A 24871-nucleotide genomic window follows, 5' to 3' on the forward strand; every position below is an offset into this window, starting at 1 on the left:
AATCAGTTTAAAAAGTAGATTCTGGTTATGAGATGTCACAATTTTAAACAGAAAAGGCCTTTGCATCTGATTTATGTTTAAGGAACAGTGTGTAAGATTTAGCAACATCTAGTGGTGAGGTTGCAGACTGCAACCAACTGTATATATATACCACTCCGCTCACAACTCCCTTTCACAGCGCGTCAGGGATATCTTGTGGCCCTCAGTTAGAAGTAGTTATCTTTAGGATTTCATTAATATTATCAAAACTCTTACATATATAGTATTTTTAAAATTAGTATAGCATTCTAGCTGCAACATTAATGTTTATAACAGCAAAGTCAGTCTATAAACTAATTATTATCTCATGGAAACACATAAAAATGTCAATGAAATGAATAACATTTCTAAGTGAAGAAGCAGAATGAAGAACACAGACAGTCAGTATCCTTCCTTCCTACTGTCCCATTTACTCGTGGCTGCTTTGGCTCAGCCATCAGAGAAGTTTACAAGGACAAACTATGATAAACAGACTACAGAGAGACGGCTTCTGTTTTAGCTTGGTTGTAAAAAAAATAAAAAAAGGTTTTGGCCAAAGTGTTTGATTTGCTTGTGTAAATATAGCGCCGGTGAATGAGAGACTGCGGACAGAGCCAATTGAATTAGGTTTCACTTTCATTTACATGTTAATGCTTGTTGAACAGGTGCATTGATAAAATATTGGCTTTTACCTCTAAGTCTTTAATTTAGCACAGGGACCCATTGAATACCGGGTTTCGGTGGGTAACGTAAAAACACAAAAGATTCTCTCTAGAGCCAGTTTAAGTTTGGCCGTTGTGGACTGCTGTAGAAACATTGTGGTGCAACACTGTGGACTCTGTGGATTCAAACTGTTCTTTCTAAGCTAACTGAAACACAACGATTCTTAGTTTCAGGTGATTATACACTAATAAAAACATAGTTATGCATATAATATTCAATTTATGCAAATAACTTAGGTTTCTCACACTTCCTTTAAGAGATGCACTAATAATTCCAACTGATCACTAGATGGCTCATCCATGAAAGACTAATAACAAGCCAGGATAAAGTAACATGTATATATATATATATGGTAACACCCTGAATTAGTCAGGACAGAAATTAATAAAAAAAAAAACTCCCCAGAATTATTCATCAGGAAATCTCATCTTGATGTGGTTGATTTATCTTCGGAAGACACTTGAAACAGCCTCTTGGCCACTTCTAATAAGTAATATATAAATCAGAGGTACGGCACCTCATAAAGGTTCACATGCTGGACCTGGACTCGTAGATCTCTCTCTCTCTCTCTCTCTCTCTCTCTTTCTCTCTCTCTCTCTCTCTCTCTCTCTCTCTCTCTCTCTCTCTCTCTGTGTTTTTGTGCGCATAAACCCAGTGATTGACACTAACTGAGCGGAAAATGCTGTTAAGATCCGATTGAGTTGTCCTATTGATCTGCCACAGACTCCAGCCTGACCAGAGCAAATCTGGTGTCTCTGCGGACAGAGGAACATATTTTCCCGAATTTTTCTTTGAGAAGTACAAAGGCATAGAATAGCAACTCTGAGACGGTCGATATGTCTCTTTCAGTGAAATATTCTGTTGAATGAACACTATAAGAAAAAAAAAATGTCCTGTTTTGAATTTTGCTTCATTTCTTCTCTCTTTATATTCTTAAGTGACTCAATGTTTTTTTTTTTATTCAACATTCATCACATCATGGAAAGGAGAACATTCATCAAACACAAATACAGTTGGTGAGGAAATATTTAATTCAGTACATTCAATCAAAATATGTTGCAGTGTAGATGAAAAGGCTTGGATTAGACAAAGTTCTGACTAATTTTAATCATTTTGAATATACTTTATTGGTATTAAATCCAAAAGTACGCATTAACAAAGAATAAACAATCAATTTTAGTGAATTAAATGCTGCTTAGATTAGTTTTTACTTTGGGAAAACCTCAGAAATGTGACTTTTTTCTGCTGCCTGTGAGTAATATCAGTTGCCTTTTAGTGATTGAATCAAGATGAATAATGGTAAAGTAAGCCAGACAAGAAAAGGTTTGGGCAAAGTCAGAAATTATTGGGCAGCTCGTCAAATGTGTTACATACATTTTCATTGATTCATTAAATTGGATGCTTTTGGACAATTTATCCCTTAAAAATGAACAGTTCGATCTAAAGTAATGTAATGCTCCATTTTAACATATAAACTAATTGAAACATAATAATAGTAATAAGTAATAGTAGAAATTGCCTTCACACATGTACTTTCTGTACTGTACACATGTAGCTTCCTACAATATTGAGTTGCTGAGATTAAGCAATGGAAGCCGTAGCAGCACAGTACAAACTAACTGCTACCCCTATTTCCTCTGACATTTTCTGTCACTCTCACTTTTTCTCACAAACACACACACACGCACACACACACACACACACACACACACACACACACACACACACACACACAGTAGTTACCCGGTCGTTATCTGCTTCAGCCAGTATGTCCCGTAGCTCTTCTATTAACATTCAGACTGATAAAGCTCTGGCAAATCGCTCCCACTGCACTGCAGACTGACTTTCCTTAATGGGATGAGGCATTGTGTGAGTGTGTGTACGTGTATGTGTGTGTTTTGGGTTGAGTTGAGGTGTGTGGATCTGTGCTCCGCCCTGAAATTAAACGTTCATTCTTCTCTACAGGCATCACTGTGATGAACACACACACACACACACACATACAAACACTCACAATGACAGATATGCATCATTTTTTACTTCTAATTGATAAAAAAAGATTTGAAAAACGCTTTTATGCAATTTGCAAATAACATACTCACAAAATACTTGGTTGTTTGTTTAAATGACAAATGAAAAATAAAGTTTATGATGCTGGATTTGCAAAAAAGCATTGATACAGTAGATTACAGCATTTTTATTAAAACGTATTAAGAGATGTACTAAGGGTTTCAGTGGGCTGTCCCTGAATTGGGTCCAGTCATACCTATCAAATCATAATCCAAATTATTGACTTGAATGGGACCCTTCCAAGTTGAGAATAATGACATATGGGGTGCCGCAGGATAGTGTCCTGGGTCCTCTATACATTTTTTATATATATAAATGACTTAAAAGTTGCCGCTTCATGTGTTCTTTTTGATATATATGCACACTATGTTATTTTATCGGTAGCAAATAAGTCAGTGGTTGAGAGTACTCTACTCCAGGATCTTCACAATGTAAGTAGAGGTCTGGCAGATAAAAGACTGTTTTCTCTCTTAGCGAAAAACAGAGACCATTCTTTTTGCTTCAAAAATTTAAATTAGCAAGGTCACCAAGTTTTACTCTCTAAGTTGGAAAGTTGTATATACCTGCTAAAAATAGTGTAAATGATTTTGGCTCCAGTGAATATTCAAACTGAAATGTAATATTTGAGTGATGCGCAGTTACAAGAAGGAGTTGAATCAAATCCTTTGCATTTGATCAGACCATGAGAAAGTGGGCAGGCTTAGAATGTAACGCGGTACGGAACAGAAGACAGGTTCTACACACGTCCCTTATTGCCGATTGATTGATGGATGGTTGTCCATGATATCATGACATCACATTTTGTTTTGCAGAAAGACATTATGATTTGATTTTCAAATAAAAAATATGAAGAAATTGATTTAAAAAAATGTTTTACATATATTGTTAAATTTGTGAACAATAAGACATGGGAGCTGATCAAAAACGGTTAAAAAAGCATTTTTCATTTGATGTAGACTTTAAAGAGCTACAAATACAGTATATATCTGCAAGTTAGCTGCCCACCCTCACCTACCATCACTGATTGTACTAACTCAAATAAAGTGTCAGCTTGGATTAAAACAATAACATCATCTGAATGCAGCTGCAATGTTAAAGCTAACTTTTTCCTCCTGCTCTCATTTCTAATCTCACAGAATAAAATGTTTTGTCAGTTTGGGACAGATTTACTCCTTCAGCTACAGGCTCTGAGGCTGAAGCAATCAATCCTTAGCTCTTGGGGTCTTGGAGTTTGATTAATAGGCCGAGATGGAGAATGGCTCGATTAGTACAGACTAGAGAGGTTGTCACACTGGGTGACCCTGTGAAGTGGCTCACTTTCAGTAAGCCTTTTATACTAGATGGCATGGGAAAATGAACCTGCTGTGCTTAGTAAAGACTGATGTCAGCCCATTAACTTTGAAGGCAGATCATTTTTATTTTTATTTTTATTTAGAGCTGTGCAAACGTGCAAGAATAAGGCCCTTAGTGCTTAACAGGAAAGTAAAAGTTAGTGTCGTCAGCATAGCAGAAGAAGAAGAAGTCTTAAAATGTTATACGTTATGAACAAAATCAATTGAAATTTTACTTGGGCTGTGATGGTTTCTTTCCTAATAGTAATGTGATCTCATTTATAGGATACTACTGCTGCAGTTGAAGGACACAAGTCCTGTTAACAATCAAACTTTCAGACAATTTATGATAATATCCGTTACCAGATATGTTTTGTCACCTGAGACAGTGTTTTACACCGTGAGCAAAACACATAATGGTGGAATTTAATGTAGAGGAACAGTGTTGCATCCCAGTTAACCGCCTCACAAGATAATTTAGTTTAAAAAGTTTAATAACAAATCATCGAACAATTACAGTTTTTACTGTAACATAAATAAAAAACAAAACAAATTTGTTTTTTAAAAACTTTTGACTGAGATATGTACTGAATGGAACATTTTAAAGTGGACTGATTTTTTTCAGTGCTCTCTGGTCGATTAACTATGTAATGTCGACTCAGATTCAAAATTGTTACAAATGTGTCTTTGGCATTTCTGTGCTGCTATTTCTTGTTACTTATCGGCTGACATATACAGCAATAGTCATGATATCACAGATGAACTTATATCAGTTGACGAATCGGGGCTCTAATGAGTTATTTTTGTAATGTTTTGGGGCCTTGATTTTCAAGTTTAAGTTCTATAAATATTTAGGGGTTGGGGCAGCTAAGGCTGGTTCTAGGGGTCTCTACCAAATGGGCAAAGGGAGGAACCCTTACAGGTGTTCTTACTATGGCTACCGTTATGAGTACACACATGTACATACAGCAGACACACAATCAAAGTATTGGTAGTAACACTGTCTCACTGCCCTGAGGAATTTTTAAGAGCAAAGGAAAGTCTGGCACTGTAAGTAACCAGACATTCTTTTTTTTAAGCAATCACACACACAACTATACACACTTTCAGTGCACTCTCAGAGCGGTTCTATCCTCGGCAGTAACCTGAGGCAGTGGAAGGCAGCAATGATTTAAGGCCTCTAATTAAGTTGCTAACTGTGAATCTATCGCAATTCACATTTTCTTTGCGCCCAGAGGAGAAGTACAATAGAGTTTAAGACATGAGAGGAAGAGATATTGAGGGGAGGAAGGCAGGAGGGAAACAGAAGTCATGGCAAGTATGAGGAGGACAGACACAAAAAAACTCTGCTAAAATATAGACTTCATCCAAACACAGAGATAATATGAATTGGAAGAGTACTAGAGGAGTGTGAGAGGGCACTTCCTGGTGTGAAATGCTAATTTATGGAGATGGAATGCCTTTTCGTTTTTTTTGTAGGTTCGTGCTTCGCGCCACAGAATTCATGTCATTTCACAGCTGAACAGGAGAATGGCTACAGGTGTGAGAGGTTAAATAATAAGAGGATTGGACACCCCCAAAAGGACAAAGATGATGGCAATGGCATTGATGTTTAACGAGCCAGTTTTTTCTAGGTTGAGGCTTTGGATCCATATTTGTTTTATGGACCCCTTGAGCCCTTTTTTGATTCTTGGCTGAACAGCCGGGCAGAGATGTTATGTCATCATGTCAGATTATTTTGACGGACATACCACTATAAATTGTTGAAATGCTCTTGATCATTGGTAGTCTAGATGTCTCTGAGATGTATAAGATATGTTTACTTATTATTTATGTTTCCTAGGTGCCCACATCATTTTTATACTGTAGGTTTCTTTACAGCAACTCGGTCAACCATCTTGCATTGCAGGGGCATTAACCAACAAAGATCACGAATGCAACCGAAACAAGTTGACTTTCAAGATGCGTTTGCTATTAGTGAGTGGGTAGAATACATATATACGTACAAGTCACTAGATGCTTACAACCAGTTATCTATGGTCCTGTGCATAATGTATAATACCATGACAAAGCTGAAAATAGCTAACCACTGTTGGTGTTTGGATTTAATAAGTGACCAGGTTGACTGGTGTCTCTCAGCAGAATGTATCTGTGGTTGTTTGTAATGATGGCAGCTGTTGAAAAGACAAAATGCATTTTGATGTCCCCGTAAATGCCTAAAATCAATTTTAACTACATAATCATCTTTGTTTATTACCCATGCCAACCGTTTATGTAAGATACTTCCAGCAACTAAGGACGCATTTGGCTGAAAGTCACCAGTTAACACAGTCACTCATTTAACTCAAACACCTGTTGCTCTGAAACCCTCTCTAAATTCTGTAGAACTTGGGCCCACTGTTAAAATATCAATTCTGACCAACAAACATGCAACAACCAGACATTGTAATGCTTTTAACACTTTTAATACAACTTTTCTGGATGTCTGAGGCAAAACTCCATTTCTTCTGCCAACATACGCTCAGCTATTTTTGATAACATCCTTTTAAGCTTAAAAATTGAAATAGAAAAAATTGTCTTTGAATATATATATATTCTTTTTTAAAGGTAATACTATAATAATTATTCAAAGACCTCAATAATTTTATTGTGGCTGGCCTGATTTCACATATTCATTATAACTGTTATAAAACAGGATCAAATATTGGCTAAGCAAATGGATCAAAATCTATGGGCATGGACTCCTATTAGCCAAACAAACTGCATCACGTCATTCCTTTTTATTTATAATGAAAGCTTCAAATCTGCTTTCATATATTAGTCTAAGCTTTGCATATTCTCAAAAAAAGTCCTACTTCTAGGTCACCATAACAGTGTTCTTTTCAGTTTGCTGCATTACATCGCCACTGGTTGGTATAAAGCATGATGACAAAGAGAGAGACACAGCACTGCCTCCTGCTAGTGAATAAAGTGAGACTTTACTCAGCCAGCTTTTAATATGAATCTTCATACCCCTGACTGTGAAAAATTAAGCTGACTGAGATCACAAAACACAGTCATCAGGAGAAATTAATTCATATTTTGCAGTAGAAATAATTGCTTCATCTTTGCTAGATAATGTCCTCAAATTAGTTTGAAAGACAGTTAAGGCTGCTGTAAGAGTATACGCTCAAACCTTGACCACTTGTGTGGTACTTTTACAATATTGCAGTATGATATGTTGTGCGAGGAGAGGTCATAAACCAAACAGTAGTTTTATAGCTCAGAGTTTGTAATTACTCTCATTACATCCCATATGAGAAAAGGGATCTAGGGCGTTCTGGTTGGTAACAGTGCCTTGGAAAGTTGGCCACCAGGCAGGACATCTGCATCAGCAACAGTGGACTCCCATCACATGGACCAATACAGTTGTGTTGTATTGTATGTCAATGGATGAATGCCAGTTTCCAATCCCGGTACGGGATGTGACTGGAACAAAGAGTTTCCATCAGAAAACAGGCATTAATGCCCCTCAGTAGCTATTGAAACGTTTCACCCAAAATGGAGCAGAGGCAGCTCGCTGAGCCAACGATTTCATATGGTTTACCAGCATTAATATTATTTTTGAATCATAAGTAATTTACTTTTGGCTGTTATTCAAACTCCCTATCTCTCAAAACACCAATGGTGTTTGTTGGTTTGGGTCTATTTGAGTTCTTCACCAGTCTCTCCCTTTTGTCACTAGTGTTTTACTATGGTAGTACAGATATTACTCTCATAGCTGTTGTTTATAAAGTGCAGGTATAACAGTCATTAGGAAGTCACTTTAAAAGTTCAAATAAGTAATAAGTTCAAATTAATTGGAAAGCAACACATTTTCTCCAATCCTAAACACTGTTGTATTTGATTGTAAAATTGTATTAAACACATTATTACAGATCCAGTATTTTTATCCCAGACATTGAAAAAAGTTTGTATTTCAAATCAAAAGTCACAGATTTATTACTATCATATTGTATATGCAGTCTGCTTTGCTTAACGGAGACTTTATGTCTTTGCTGAACCATGGTCACAAGTGACAATTACAGGTTATTAATAAATAATAATGTCAGCTGTACAGCCCTATCTATCCCATGCTTGCTAACCTTAGCCACTTAATGCCAGTGATCATACCTGATCAAGTACGACTGTTGCATCAAAACACCTCACTGTTTATAATCCTTAGAGAGGGCATTTTATTGATTACTGCTTCATCTTTCATTTGCAAGAGGAAGAGAGTGTCCTATTTTGCCGTAGTAGATTAATAACTTCAACAGCTGTGATCAAACAAGTAGACCTGGTTCCACAGCTCTGTTCTTTAAAATGTCTTCATTTTCTAATTGGGTTCCAGCCGGCAATACAGATCTGAAATGGTCTTAAATTTATCTTTCTTACACATGCAGACCCCCTGCCTACATTAATGATATTCCTAACACACCCTCATCCATCCGTCTCTGGTGATTTACCTTATATCTGCTTTTCATTGGGTTGTGTGTTTGGTTTACACAGCAGCTTTCCCCTGCTGTCTGCTGTTTTGTTCTCCCTAACAGGGATTTAGTTATTCTCACAGCAGGGCTTTGGGAGGGATCGGACTGGACAGGGGCGACTTCTAAAGGTGTGTGTATACCTCCATGCCTCCACTCTGGCCAAGAATGGGGATTTATCGTTCATCACACGGTTTATAAAAGGATTGAAAAAGATGTATAGACAGATCCAGCCTCCAAGTTGACTGAAGGGAAGTAAAGATTTGTGGAGATAAAGGAATAATGTTCTTAGGAAGTAGCCGGAAAACACTAAGTGGTGGTGTTCCCGAGCACCTTTTAGTCCCTTTAGAAAACCTCTCTTATTACTGGAGCAGGGTCTGACAGTCTGACCCTCTCAGTCCTGGTTGTGGTTCTACCTTGCCCACCTTCCCTCCAGCTGGTCCAGCAATACGGCTAGCAATCCAGCAGCGTGGTGTCGGCTCCCAGTGGGGACCCGTGGAGCAGCTATGGAATAATGACACCATCCTCTTTTAGATTAGTTTTTTTATAGGCCTCGCTTTCACTATGCAATACTGTCTGCCAATCGGTACAATCTCCCGTGGAAATGAAGTCTCCATTTACGGCACAAAGGAAGTTCATTGTGCAACCATAACAGGAAGAGGATAGCGGGTTAGTTTTCCATGTACGTTTTTTGCAGTTGCTATCCCAAGTAGAGGGGTTGGCAGATGGGGGTCCAACCAAAGTAACTGCAAAATAAAATGCAGCGTGTCCTTTGTTGTTGGTTTTTGCTTGGCTCTGAGAAAAACTGAAAGCAATCCAGCCGTCTTTTCTACAGCGGTGCCAACAATAATACCAATTGGTAATGCTGGGGGCTGAGGGAAGTTGTACAAATACAACACATTAAGCTTTTTGTGCAGGTAATCATAGACTTTAATATCCTATTTTAATGTCTGCATCAGTCTAAATCTAACCAACACACAGCCCCAATTGTAATCAGATCCACAGTGATGGGATTTTTCCATCACCATGTTATGTTCTCTGACCCTGATATCTGCTCACTGCCTGATGCTGTGGTGGTCTTTTCTGTGTCTGGTTGTCTTGATTAAATCCATGGTGTAATGGGAAACAAATTATGGGTTGTGCAGCATGATGAGTTGAAGGGGGAATAATTAGTATGTTCATCCACCTCTTTGAAGCAATGTGTGCATGTGTGTATTTGTGTGTATTTGGCTTTTTTCCTAATTCACACTCCTTCTCCTCCTCCTTTTTCTCATTTGTTGGATGTCTCCTGTGTGTGTGCAGCTGATGTCCACATGTAATTGTTGCAGTGCACACATCCTGGCGTGTGTTTCACAGTGTAGTGAATTGTTAATATGTATTCATGAGTAGTAACTTGAAGCATCGCTACCTGAGTCATCAGTCTTTAGCCTGGAAGTGATCCGTCAGTGGCTCTAATGATCTCATACACACACACACACACACACACACACACACACACACACACACACACACACACACACACACACACACACACACACACACACACATACATCCTGTTGCTAGGTCCTCTGTCCTTGTCAAACGTGCCAGAGGTTGGAAACTCTCACATATGGCCGGAGGATAGAGACTGCTTCATCGTTGCTACGGGCAATGTCAGGGGAGAGGGTGGGGTCCATGCGCTCTGACTGACTGACCTAGAGGACACCAGCAAGGATATGAAGTGCTGCCAGAGTGTGTGTAAAAAAAAGGAAACAAATGCATCCATGAATATGACAGATGGAGTGTGAGGTTAGCTTTTAGTGTCGTTAATGTAACTCTGTCCATATCCATTTTAAGAATAAATGTCACTGAGGCAAAAGACGGCTTTCTAAAATACCCTGTAAATCACAAGAACATTTTAGCAGTCTTCACAATTCAAAGTTTGACCGCTGAGTCACAGCGGGTCTGACTTTTGGAGGGTTTAGCGCCTCGTTTCAGCTGTCAGTTTCATATCGAGACAAGCAGCTTTTCTGTGTGCTCAGGAATTTGCTTTTCTAGCATAACTCATAGTTTAATATTCTGTCTTTGCTAACAAAGCACTTGTGGGTATTAGTAGGAATCATTATGAAATAGTGAAATCAAGTTAAGATAGCACTGATTTTTGCTGAAAAGACGATGTCAGATCATTCACTAAACTGCACAGAAAAAGTGAAACGTTATGGAGCTGTGTGTCAGTCTTCTTGTTGTGCTGTGTTTTTTAAACAGAAACCTCTTGTCTCCTTCTCTTTTTGTCTTTGTCCAGTGGTATTGGCAGAAACTGGCCCTGGGCTTCAGGCGGCAGCAGCATCCTGGCAGAGTATGGCACCCTGCATCTGGAGTTCATGCACCTCAGCAAACTCTCAGGGAATCCTGACTTTGCACAGAAGGTAACAGACACGCATGAGAATAGATATTACTTTTTCTTCAGTTAATGGATGCAGTGGCGCAGGATTCCCACATGAACATTTTCACGTTAGAAGTGTCTGTAATGTCTGAGGACTTGGAGAGGCAGAAATAAGTGCAGTTCAAACAAGACTCTTCACCCCTTTACCTTATTTCTCCATGGATCTATTGATTATTTCAAATATGAAACAGTTTCTGTCTTTTCATAGTGTTTCACACAGTCCTTTTATATACATCCATGTATTTTCACATTTGATGTTTGAAGTAGAGTTGTACCGATACCAGTATCTGAAATGCATAAGATACAGCTTTAAAATAGTCGATTGGGTAATGGCAGTCTACGCACTGATCCATTTTCCTGTTATCATATCATTTATTAGCTTATTCACCTACACAGGAACAACAGCAATACGTGTCGCACGCTACTCGATCTGTACATCCTGCCCAAAATTAGCAAACGACAACTAATCACCTGTGGTTGAACAATCTCATGCACCCTGTTGTTTCCTTGATAATGCTACATTGTGAACAACAGATTTGCGTTGGAAACTAGTTCACGTTACTTATTGTATTTGTGCTTTCTTCCTTTAATTAATAGGTTATGAACATCCGGAAAGTACTCAATCGCCTGGACAAACCACAGGGGCTGTACCCCAACTACCTGAACCCCAATAGCGGCCAGTGGGGCCAACGTAAGTCCTCTTTACCCTTCTTATCACATCCATTTTAATTTCTTCTGCATCCACTACTTGTGTAGTACTTTAGTGTCACAAGCATCTGCCTGGGAACACTGCCCTTTAGCTCAGGAGTCTCAGATGTTCTGCCAATCAGCATTTGTCTTTCTGTTTCTTGTTTTTCGTGAATGTTGAACACTTCACCAGTGTTTTTCCCACTTTTTTTCCTAGGAACTAAATATTCCAGTTGCTGAGTCTGCACTCGCACTAAGGCAGAATTAAGTTATCAGTTGTCAGTCAGCTGTTTTTAATACAGTGGATCATCCTTATTGACTGGGTTGATCCTCTCCGGTTCTTTGGCTCTTCAGTGGTTGAAGAGAGAGTAAACATTGAATTTGTGTGCTTAATATTACCTCCTGTTACGAACATCATTGTGGCCAAATGGAGCCGCCCCTGTTGCCACACAAATGCAAGACGGGCTCATGGTGAAACAGAGAGAGAAAGAGATTCATAAATACAGTGTGATTAACATGGAAATCACAGGCTGAAATCTTTGGGCTAATCATTACCCTGGACTTGGAGGCTGATATCAGAAACATGAATAAAAATTAGCATTTGTCACTTGAAGAAAGCCACCGAAGTTCAACCTTTATTTTCTCAAGAAACACTAATGCCCGCAAATTACTACTTGTCTGGTTTCATGCAATGCACTTAAAGCTGCTCTTTCAAAGAAAAACTATTCCACACCTGTAATTTGTACTGACGAAAAACTAGGAATGCAAATATCCCTCTGATATTAAAATTAATTCACAGGCTCCTCGCTCAGCTTTTCACTTTTAAAGGTGATGAAGTTGATCCCTGGACATAAATAATCTCCTGCTACAATTCCTAGAGCTCCTTATTAGAGCTCTCAGATCCACTGACTACTTTTTATTAACAACTGGCCATGTTGAGTATAGTTGAAGGGATAAGTTGATAAAGTGATCAGTCAATAGACACAAATATGATCAATAACTATTCTGATAATCGATTTATCCCTCAGGTCTTTCCTTAACCCCCAAATTAGCTTGTTCAACTTTTAAATTGTGAATATTAGCTTTTTTTTCAAACTTCTATCATTATAAATTGGATCTCTTCTGACAAAAGAAACTAATTAAATACTTGTGTTTGGGCTCCGGGAAATTGCGATGGATAGATATATATTTTTCCCTATTTTTATTACATTAAATAGACCAAACAATAAGTTAGCAGTTTAATTTGTTAGTTTTGGAACATTTAGACTGGGATATTTATTTTAGCAGTTATGTTTTCATAATTATGTAATTTTGTATTCAGAATACTGTTTAACTTGCTCTTATCCCTCTCATTCTATCCTACCCAATCTGTCATTATTCTTTCTATTTAATTTACTGAACTCTTTGAAAAGCAGATCAAATTACATTCATTGGCTTGAAAAGTTCCATATAAATATAATTTGTTTTTAGAGGTCTTAATTAAAGCTTAAATATGAACATCTGTTTAAGGGGCAGTCCATTTTTTTTACATAAAAGTGTTGTATTTCATCTTAAGTTTTCTTTTGATATTGATTTCATATGATGAAGGACTGACTCATTTGACATTGTTCTCGCATTGGTGCTGAATGGTTTTCAGTGTCATGTCCAGTCTTCTCCCTTTTCTCTCTCACCTCACGCTTTCTCTTCACTCTTTCCATTTGAACCTTGTTGACTCGTTTTATTACTGCAACCCACCATTTCACCCGTTTCTCTGTCTTGTATTCTCATACTCACTCCACCCCCGATCTCTATCTTTAGCTCACATGTCCTCTCACCTGTCTGACTCTCTCACAGATTAAGGTAATGGGGTCTAATTTTTAACCGATTCAAACCGATTTAAGACTCTTCAAACCATGTAGCTGAACAGGTATTGATATTAATAATGAGGTGAGGCTTTGAGAAAGATGAGGGCATAGGGGTGTTAAAGAAAAAGGAGAGGAACATATGGAGTTAAAGACAGAGAAACGATAAATAATGGACAAGGGATGTAAGGTAAAGTTTGGGAGAGAAAATCCAGCAGTAAAAGCTTCTCCTAATGCCACTTGTCATACGTCGTAGAAAACTGTCAACTGAGAAGATATAATTATAGTGACACTGACAAGAGAAGGGCTGCATAACAAAATCCATTTCCAACCCATTCTAAAGGCAGCTTTAAGTGATTTTTCGACCTCTAGGGAGCAGAAATTGGACTTCAGAACAAACTCAAAGTGACAAGCTTATACATCAAATCATCAAGTTCTCAAAGGAATAGTTTTTGGGGGAAATTCTTTCATGCAGAGAGTTGGATGAGATTGACACCACTTTCTTATCAGTCCGGTTAATATGAAGCTACAGCCAGGAGACAAGTTGGCTCTTGTCATCGTCACCAGCAGAGACAGCAGAGAAATAGCCACAAATCTACATATTAATGTACTTTTGCACAGAACTAATGATATATAACATATCAATTTGCTAGCTTTAGAGGTGCTGTTTTTCTGCTAAGCTATGCTAACCATCTTATGGCATTAACCTCATATATAATGGAAAGACATAAGTAATAATACTGATATTCTCAAGTGACCGAGGGTGTTGTTGATTTTCTTTGTCACACTCTCAACAAGAAAGCTAATTACCATGTTTCCCAAAATGTCACAACAAACAAATTTCTGGGTCATTAGTGGACTTTCTTTGAACAAATAGTGCCAGTAACTATGAAGCCCCAGGACCTCAATCCATATACATAGTACCAAATCCTAACAGAAGTTATCTCTGTGCACTTTACATATAGAGCAGGTCCAGTTCGTACTCCTCTTTATGATATAATTTACAGAGACCTAGAGCGAGGTCTTGGCGACAGGGGCCTTTAAACAGGCAGAAACCTGGACCAGAACCAGGCCCTGCCTCGACAGGTTGGGTTGGGACCTAAACACAACATCAGGAAGATCAGAAAAAACAATTCTTGCTGCTTTGATTACATTTCTGCCACCTACCAACAACTGCAGAGATTAGGCAAATAAAACCAAGATTGGATTAAAATATGACTTTGTTTGAGGCAATATTTTGCATACAAAGTAGTACAGAAACATCATGATCTTTGTAATTTAGAGTTGTCAGACTGTGGTCTTTGAATCAATAGGAAAAGACACATGCAGACGTGGAAAAGGAAAAGGAAAAATCAGCAGAAATTGTCTTTTGAAATGAGTGGAACTTGATAACTGTTCATGCTCAATATGCTTTAACACACATGTCACCTTGTAGAGGCATCATGTGTGTTCAGTCACTGTTCTACATAAAATGAGGGCATATTTCTCTTGCTTCCCACTTTAAAAAGTTGTAGGATTAAATTAGAAATCTTTTGATCCAGTTTTTATTATTACAATGATTATATCCATTGATATGCTTCAGAGTTTATTAGAGTCCTGTCTCGGATTGTTTTTGAGAGCCAACCCTTGATTTGAGGGTTGTTAATATCTGTGATGGTTAAATATGGACCTGCACCTCTGGCCTACTTACTTTTATTATCTGATGCATGAAACATTGGGGAAAGCTACTGAAAGCACATCCACAGTTATAATTGTTGGCATTTAGCTGACAATCTAACCCAGAGCCAGCAACTGTGTTTTTACCCAAGTGCTTTATGCAAATGATGACATATCCGGTTACGAATGTTGAATAGAAACAGCAAGTTTCAACAAAAAAAAAAAAAACGCTTTTATGCTTGTCTTAGCCAGAGAGGGTTTTTCATCTACAAATATATTATGCAATAGTGATGGGAATGTATTTGTTGAATAAATTATGACCTAGGGATGTTTGCAGCCTAATGTTGTCTGAAAAATATCTCTCTACCGCACACTCACAGAAATGCTGCTGCTTCTTTCATGGGCTGCACACACAGAAAACCAAGTTGTGTTTCAACTTTTTTTCTATATTTTATCCAAACAGCTGTTATGTTGCCATTTGTGGTGAAGACATGCTGAGTCATAGTTCCCTCTCTATGCTTCAAAGTTTGTATCAGAAAAATGTTTACACATGAATTTTCATTGAAATCTGACAGCTCTATTTTAAGCGTGTGGCGTCTCTATAGATAGTTTGGTGCTCTTGTTTCAATATTGTTTTAATATTGAACTCGCCGGAGGTCAGTTACACTCATTGGCTCTGCACCAACCCACTTCCACCACCTGCCTCCTTTCTTTTCACTTCACGATGATCACTGCTGACGTTTAATCTCTGGGCCCCACAAACAGGGCTGGACTCTGTTAATGACACATACATATGGATGAGCCTTCACTGACAATCAGAAGGGCGAATACAAAAGTGCCGCTCGGCCGGCTGGAGGCTCACCTGTGATAGCACACACGCATAATAACACAGTAGTATATCACAGACTGTATGCCCTCTTTATATTTCACACACATATCTGACCCTGTGTCGTGTGAGGGTGATCTATGGATGGTCCAACGGTTGTGATCTAAAGCAGAATACGTGTAGGAGGCCTGTTTGTGTGTTCATCTGTGTATGTGTGTGTGTGTGTGTGTGTGTGTGTGTGTGTTATAATCTTTGTTTATTGGTGTGTGTTGCAGATCACGTGTCCGTCGGGGGCCTAGGTGACAGTTTCTATGAGTACCTGCTCAAGGCCTGGCTGATGTCTGACAAGACCGACGAAGAGGGCAAGAAGATGTATTATGATGCCCTGCAGGTAACACACAAACACACACAGCTGACAACACACACACACATGCACCAGAAATCTCTTCTCTCAGGGTTGGGGTGACTTTGAATCCTTTGAGAATGAAACAGGAGGCGAAGTTATTCTTGATTCCAGTCATAGACTTCTCTGGAGCTTTAACATTTTGTTGAATAGTTTGGCTTAAATTCATGAAAACAAGTTACCTGAAATCCTAAGTACTGCATTAATGTGCCTTCAGCTGATTTCTGTTCAGATCACGTTAACTATGCTTAGTACAGTCTTAAAGCTTCAGATATCTAGCCAAAGTCACCACAATGAGAAAAAACTCTCAACAACATTGATCGCTTTTCCTCTCTTAGTAGAATTCTCGTTCAGCTCGAGGCGTTCAGGGCGCTCCTACAAAATGAGGAGCATATGGCGGGAGATTGTGCGGCACTCAGAAATGCAAAAAACAATTGATAACAATAAGAAAAAGGCGCCCCAGCATGCCTAAGATTTCACATGCTCCCACTACTCTTAATATTTTAGATTTGAACCATATTTGTTGTTAGAACATTAATGTCACCAGAGTCAGTATCATTGGTTTTGTGTCTGATGCATCTTGATCGGGAAGAAAGTTTTATATTTTTCTTTTGGGAGAACAAATTCTAGTAACTGTTGATCCACAATTTTTTATTGCGTTTGTTGTATGTGAAGTCTGTACACATGATGTGTAACATTAGCAAAATGTATGACTGTGTCACAACATTACCTACCTATGTAAAAAATGTCAGCCAGAACATCCTATTTCAAAAGCTTATTATATACCAGTTAGGATAGATATTATTTGTTGTTATTTTCATATGCTTTAATACATTAATGGCAACAACTTCCTCACTTAAATAAGGCTGTGTTATATTATTCAATGCATATAACCAGTTTTAAAAGATGTTAAACTGTTACATTTCTTCCCATTATTTTCTCATGTCTGTAGAATTAGTGACAGCTTCTCCTCCTCTACAAATGGGATATCAGGTTTTTGTTGCCATCCTTTTATATTACAAAGTCCGTCAGTAACCCGTCCAGCTACAGTCCAATTTTCTGCCATATTAAAGAGATCAGTTGAAATAGTAATAATATAGAACTTTAGATGGTTCAATAACTTTTTATTGACTATTGATTGACTGTGAGTTTTAGAAAACCCTTTTCTGTTTGTGAGATTTCTCTCCTGACAGCTGTAATTGTACAACTAAAAACAGAAATCATCATTTGTCACCTGTCTGCAAGTCCCTAAACGCACCATCTGTGAATGGTGTTAAGCACCTTCTCTGTCCCGACCATCACATCATGTTACAGCACTGATCTCCACCAGCTGTAATTTCCAATCTGTTGCACTTCTACCACCGAGAAGTGTGATCTGTTGCACGGCTGAAAGAGATCTAACAGTGCCGTGTATTTCAATTTCATCATCAAGATGTGAAAACGTAAACACTACATGGGTCACCACTAGAAAGCTATGAATGTGTAATATAAATGAGGGTGTGAACATGGTGTTTACAGACGGGGAGCTGCATGAATGATAAAAAGCTGCTTCATTATAGGGACAACAAACATGAGGTCAGCTTCAGAGATGGAAAAGTGTTGCTGCTGTGGTATTTATCCTTGCAGGGGAGATATTAAAGGAATCCAGTCGCCCAAATAACCTTGAAGCTCTCATAAAAGCAATAATTTTCATGATGACACGTTATCACCATAAATATTTTCCCGGTCGACGGAGATTGTAACCAGTGTTTTACTAAATTAAGTTCCTTTTGACTCATGTGGATTTTTATTTTGTTTTAAGTGGCAATTTTGTGATCCACTATCTATCACTTTGACCACTGCCATGCCAAAAATCTTCAGATATTTAGTGTTTTGTCCTTTAATCCTGACTGTGGGAGCCAGATGGTGAGTTTGAGCGGATGAAAGATGATGGCACAAACAGAGACAAACACTTTTGTATAAGAAGACGGAGACAAGGAGCAGATGAATCAACAGCCTCCTAAAGTGAATACATAGACAACACACAGACATGCAGACAGCTCTCCTCTGTTTAAAACAAACTGTCAACTTAAGTTGTGGTGACAAGCAGCAGGTCTCAGCTGGAGAGAGCTGACTCTCCATTTGTTTCTCTGTAGCACTCTGGGGAGAAAATATATTACATTGCAACTAAAATGCAGCATTAACCATGCAGGGATTCTTTACCCATAATCCCTCCTGATCTTCAAGGATTAAAAACATTCTTAATTTATTTGCCAAGAAGTCTGGGAAGCGAGAGAGCAGCAGCAGTGTGATTATCTGAGTCATGGATGATAAAATGATATGATAACCTATGCTGGTCCTATTTAGTCTGGGCCGAGTTAAAGGGTCAGTACACCCAAAATACATCTTTTATTTTGAGCAGACCTTGTTGTTAAAGTGTCATTTAGATCTAAGGCTTATACACACATTGTTATAAGGAGGAAGACGTGAAGCAGGAAGCAGTCTTGACTCTATGAATAAAACAATTAACATTTTCACTAGCGCTAACTCCCAGTCCACTAGGCACTGACAGTTATATAGTTGTTTGCACATATACACTCCTATAGATAGGCCGCAGATAATTATAGTTGTTAATCTTCTAACAACAAGAATTGTGTAACAAGTTGTTGTTTCCAGAAAGAGCCTTTGCCATCAAAAAAAAAAGTCATGTTACTTTGAGCCCCATAAACCAAGTGCCGTTAAGGGAACACTTTATCCATAAAATGACCATTTGTATATCAACTACTCACCCCGTATGACCTTAAATTCCTGAAAAATAAATGTTTGTCTTACGTGCCTTCACGGTTAAAGTAGACTCGAAAAAACATGGAAAAGTCTTAATGAATGGAAGACAATGGGGGCTACTTTTACACACAAACATTTACACAACTCTTGCTGTGAAATCCTAGTCTCATTCATCCAGTCTTATACGCACTATTCACAAACACATGCGTTCACTTAAACCTTACTATTTATGACACTTTGACATAGTTACTCTCCTGCTTGCACAATAGTGCTACTAGTCCGTGAGTCCAAAGTGTTTTAATAGATAACACAAGATAAGTAATTGATATACAACGGTCATTTTGTGGTTGAAGTGTTCTTTCAAACTTTGTATTGGGGACGTGGCAGATACCTCAAAAATATGTGGTGTGAATGGTAGTCTGGTTAGGAGTTATGATAAGTTTGGTCTGGTCTTTAAATGTGAAAAGATGCGTCTTTTACTTAATTTATGTACAATGCAATTTAAATAATTTTACAGTGAAAATACAGCCAGATTTACCTCATAATGAGGACTGATGTTCAACTCATGTCTGCATCAACACTTGTGGGATTTAGGAGTGTGGATGTAATCTATCACAGCTCTAATAAAACTCTTTATCCCTCTTTGTCTTTCAGGCAATAGAAACCAACCTGATGAGGAAGTCCAGCGGCGGGCTGACCTACATAGCGGAGTGGAAGGGGGGGCTGCTGGAGCATAAGATGGGTCACCTCACCTGCTTCGCAGGTGGCATGATCGCTCTGGGTGCTGACGGGGCGCCCAGCGACAAGACGGGCCACCAGATGGAGCAGGCTGCCGAGATCGCCCGGACCTGTCACGAGTCTTACGCCAGAACCGGTAAATATCCAACACACAGAAGATGAAACACACTGTAATGTTTTTATGTTTTTTATGTCAATCTGGTTTTAAGTTTGACAGCCTGTTTTAATTTGGTTGCAGTAGATGCAAGTTTGGTCACATTTTCTTCTAGTTTGAGATTTTTTTTTATTCATCAAAATAAATCAGAAATGGTGGTTTAATGTTTCTTAATACTGGCCTGTGCCATATTTCTAATTTCAAAAAAGTGTTACTTATTATGCAATCAAGTTATATTTCGTATAGCAATAGCATCTTTTCTTCTAAAGTAGGGATGTCAGGTTTTTCAATGTTGTCTATGCACTATCAAATTAGCTATAAGTAATATTTGAAATTTTCTGGGGGGTATTTACGTTTTTGTCTTTCATCTTCATCAAATTATTGTATTTTTCTCAAGTCAAAATATAAGTCACCATGTTTTTAATGCAGCCCTGGAGACATATCACCAAGAATGTATTTTTTAAGGGAACATTGACTTAACGTAAGTGTAACATTATGAAAAAATATGGATGAATATAAAAGAATAAACAATAAATTCAAAAGAAAGAAAACCTGCTATAATTCAATATTCATATCCATACACTTAAAGCTTCTACGAGGAACCTTTCATTTTGTGTTGATTTTGGCGGTCCCTGTGGACACAAGTGTCTGTGAGTCCTTTTGAAAAACTTCAAATTTTACTGCAGCAGGGTCTGACCGTCTGCCCCGCTCAGATCTGGTTCTGGTTCTCCCATGCCTCTGTTCCCTTTAGCAAGCCCAGCAATACGGCCTTTGCCTCAGGCAGCTTGGTTCTGGTTTTGGCTCCAAGCGAGGTCTAACAGTGCAGCGAGGTGAAGCTCTGCTCCTGGTCGGAGGTTGAGACGCTGCCGTGTGCACAACTCTCCTTATCCTGCCAGAGCTGCGGACTCCATGTTGAAATCAGCAGCTAAGCCAGGACTTGGTCTGCTGTGGTGGGCTGGTACCTGCCAGAGGCCCCGCTGGAGTCTGAGCTGGAGGAGTTTTTGATGAACCTGTGTGGCTAAAATCGTTTCGTCCGGTTTCTTGGGGAATCTCTCAGGAATTAAGAATAAATATATATGAATATCCAATATTCTCGCTGATGGTCACGCTTACTTATGTAGGCTAAAAAGAGGCATCAGTATTACATAGAGACTATTTCATAACTATGTCAAAGTTCCTAATAGTAACTTTAAATGTTATATGTCATTAGGATAAAATTTGACTCTATGCTGCTAACATGTATAATATTTTCTCCTCTCTAGCTTTGAAGCTGGGACCAGAAGCCTTCCGTTTTGACGGAGGAGTTGAGGCCATCGCCACCCGCCAGAACGAGAAATACTTCATCCTCCGCCCCGAGGTCATAGAGACCTACATGTACATGTGGAGGTTCACCCACGACCCCAAATACAGGGAGTGGGGCTGGGAGGCTGTTCAGGTAAGACTTTTGTTTATTAAACTGAAAATTAGCTATGTGTCATTTTGTATATGGCAAGAGCCTGAAAATACATGTTCCCATCCTGCAATTAATATGAGATTTTATGTCAGTGAAGTAAAGTAGGTCATTTCAAATAACATTGAACGAGTTGTCAGTTTCTCACATGCTCTAAAAAAACTCAGGAAGTCAGGAAGGAAGCTTACAGGAGGTCAATTTATTTAACGTTTTTATATTTAGCCAATATCCGCCCTGAGGTTTAGTGATATTTTAAGTACATAAAGAGTTTGATTGATGCTGCGAGTCACTGATGTCGTTCTCTCTCCCTGCTGTGCGTCTCCGTCTTCTTTCAGGCTTTAGAGCAGCACTGTAAAGTAGAAGGAGGCTACAGCGGCGTCAGAGACGTCTACGCTTCAACTCCCAACCACGACGACGTGCAGCAGAGCTTCTACTTGGCCGAGACACTCAAGTAAGACCCGCAAACATCTTAACACACACACACACACTCCCTTCACCTCTGTCTTCTCATGATTGTGCTGTCATTGCATTTTATGGAGGGACAAGGCCCCTGCATCCCCAAACTGACAGAGATATGTCACACACACACACACACAAACAAAGTATGATGATGTTGTCATTGATTCAGACTAGGCTCCAGAGAGTTGCTAAGGTCACTGGCAAGGCTTCTTCACTCTGTCTACACAGTCTCTCGCACATTGAGTGACTCTTAGAAACCTTTCAAGGTTTGTTTATTGTCATTCTTGCACAACAAAATGCATTTGTGGCCTTGTCTGTTTATGCTACACAAGTAAAACATGAAAAAACAAAAAACGGCATTCATTCCTGTGGTGCATTTTTTTAAACGTGCCTCAGGAGGAATGTAAACAGCAGCTACAAAATAACTTCTTAGGAGATAAGAAGGCCGACATCTTTACATAAAAAATTCTGCGTATTGGAAACATTGTCCGTCATTGTTAACTATGTTTGAGCACCAAGCATCATTGATGTAAACACAGGGTCAACCTCCTTTTGTCCGACAGCAGTCCTGGGCCCTCTTGTGGCCGCCGGTCAAGTACATTTTGATCCTGGATACCACAACGGAGCCAGGTCTCTGTAAAGATGTGTGCACTAAAGTCTCTGATTTCCCATCGCTGTGTAGCCTGAAGTCTTATTTCATACGCCTTATCTTAAAGCCATCTTATCCTCAGGCTTGGTGGTGCAGTAGCCTTAGGTCCAGACGGAGCAAGTGGGGGTTCGCTATGCTTTTAATATATTTTTTTGTCCTTTTCATGTATCTTTGGGCCGTTTTAAGTCTTTACTAGACAGTAGACAGTGGTTATCTGACAGGAAAGGAGATAAAGAGAGCATTGGATGATATATCACATAAATCCCTGGCTGGACTCAAACTGGGGCTGCTGCAATGACATGGTGCTTAAACCCTTCCACCACTAGGAAGCCTCAACATTGCTGCACTTTAAAGCTACAGTTTTTAACCTTAAGGAATATAACTTTGTTCAAACTGTGACTTTATCCTTACAGCAGTACATGAGACAGATAATCTGTAAACAACATCCGGTTCCTATGCCTCCTTTAAGTGCTACAAAAGGCAATTTAGGAGCACAATTAAAACTGTCGAACAAGACAACACCGATCAAATGTTAATCACGATGCTGTTACTGTATAACCTATTTATCGCCTCAAATGTTTTCAGAAACATATTTTAGTGTACTGTCTAGCTGTGAAATGAGAGAATGCTCCGGTCGCTGGGCGGTGCTTGGTTTTGGCTCGACTGTTTTCAACATGCCGACCAGGTCACAAACTTTCCACCCGCACTAAACTGGAATGATTTCATCATAATCAAATATTAATGTGAAATGAACAAGACAGGAACACTTTAGAATAAATCATTCTTAATGGGGCTCATATTTACAATGATATTCTAGTTATTTATGTTGTGTTTCAGCAAACCCATATATCAGCCTACCTACAGTATGCACTTTACCCAGAAGTCTAAAGCCTAGATGGACGTTAAACAGTAGGGAAAGACTTAAACTGTGAAGAACACCACAGGCAGCTCACTTCTTCCTAATAGGCGCCTGATATTTTTACTTGCGTAACTGCCCTCTTGTGTGTGTGTGTGTGTGTGTGTGTGTGTGTGTGTGTGTGTGTGTGTGTGTGTGTGTGTGTGTGTGTGTGTGTGCGCGTGTGTGGCTACAAATGGCTCTTAAAATGTGTTGTCAGCCACACAGTGTGATATGTAGGGGCCCATAGGGTTTTCCCTCTCATTTGGCTGTTTTAAACAATGAACTACAGTTTAACAATTGCGAAACTGTGAAACAAGTATGTGTACATGTCCTTAACATGTGTGAATGTGTTTCACAGGTTTACACAATACACATAAATGCACACATCATACTCAAAGCTTCTGGAATATAACAAGTACACATTTGCAACTTTAGAATTTAAATATTTATGTATTCATGCCTTATTATTTGTAAAATAAAAAGTGTCTAAAAATAGTGAAAATATGGACATAATGTTGGAAAGGTAACTACTTCAAAAGTCTTCTTTTTGACCAAAAGTCCAAAACCCAGATATATGGAATTAAAAAAACCTGCGAGTATTAACATTTTGATCCAGAACAGAATTTTAGTTTTTGTTTATTCATTAATTTATTCAAACCTCTAATTGGTCATCTAACCTTCACCATCCTGTTGTTACCACATCTGGCATCTTTTCACACAAGCTGACTGCATGTCAGAAGTTGTGTGTTTAATGGCATGTTACTATGAATCATTAGGCATCTCATTAAAATAAGCCCGGTTCTGATACTGTGGATTATATTTAATCCATTTGTGATGCAACAACAAATCTTCTGCACCCCCAATCTTCCTCCAAACTCATCGTCCTCTCCGTTTGTTCTCCTTCCATCAAAATGTGTATGGCCTCTCCTATATCCTTCATCTCTTCCTCCCCCCTTTCACCTCCTCCTCTCCTCTTCTTCCATCATTTCCCCCCCCACACACACACACCATACAGCTGTTGACGTGAAGTCAAGGTTAGTGACGGCCCAACAGAGCCTGATGGGGGCGAAGTGCCATCCAATACAGCATTTTTTTTATAGGCAGTAAATTTTAACAAGCAGCACCTCTACTCCTGATTAAACCGCACAAACACTCACAGTGAGATGTTCCGGATTCCTTTCCACCAGGCTGTGACATGCAGATGAGAGTTTTGTTTTGTTGATCAGTGAGAAACAATTCTAAACTGAACATGAAACATGAAAGTAAAAGCGAGCTATGAAT

The 24871-nt window shown here is 38.8% G+C and overlaps 1 protein-coding gene across 1 annotated transcript in view; it reads left to right on the forward strand.

Annotated features, from left to right (window-relative positions):
- The window catches only part of man1a1 (mannosidase, alpha, class 1A, member 1), a 134922-nt gene that overhangs the window by 102381 nt on the left and 7670 nt on the right, over positions 1 to 24871 (forward strand). Inside the window, exons 6-11 of the mRNA XM_054618214.1 lie at positions 10926 to 11049; positions 11664 to 11757; positions 16352 to 16467; positions 19897 to 20116; positions 21397 to 21569; positions 21920 to 22035. Coding sequence (XP_054474189.1) covers positions 10926 to 11049; positions 11664 to 11757; positions 16352 to 16467; positions 19897 to 20116; positions 21397 to 21569; positions 21920 to 22035 — 843 coding nt within the window. The remainder of the gene's footprint in view (positions 1 to 10925; positions 11050 to 11663; positions 11758 to 16351; positions 16468 to 19896; positions 20117 to 21396; positions 21570 to 21919; positions 22036 to 24871) is intronic.

The sequence above is a fragment of the Anoplopoma fimbria genome, chromosome 18 (assembly GCF_027596085.1).
Source record: "Anoplopoma fimbria isolate UVic2021 breed Golden Eagle Sablefish chromosome 18, Afim_UVic_2022, whole genome shotgun sequence".
Classification (NCBI taxonomy): domain Eukaryota; kingdom Metazoa; phylum Chordata; class Actinopteri; order Perciformes; family Anoplopomatidae; genus Anoplopoma; species Anoplopoma fimbria.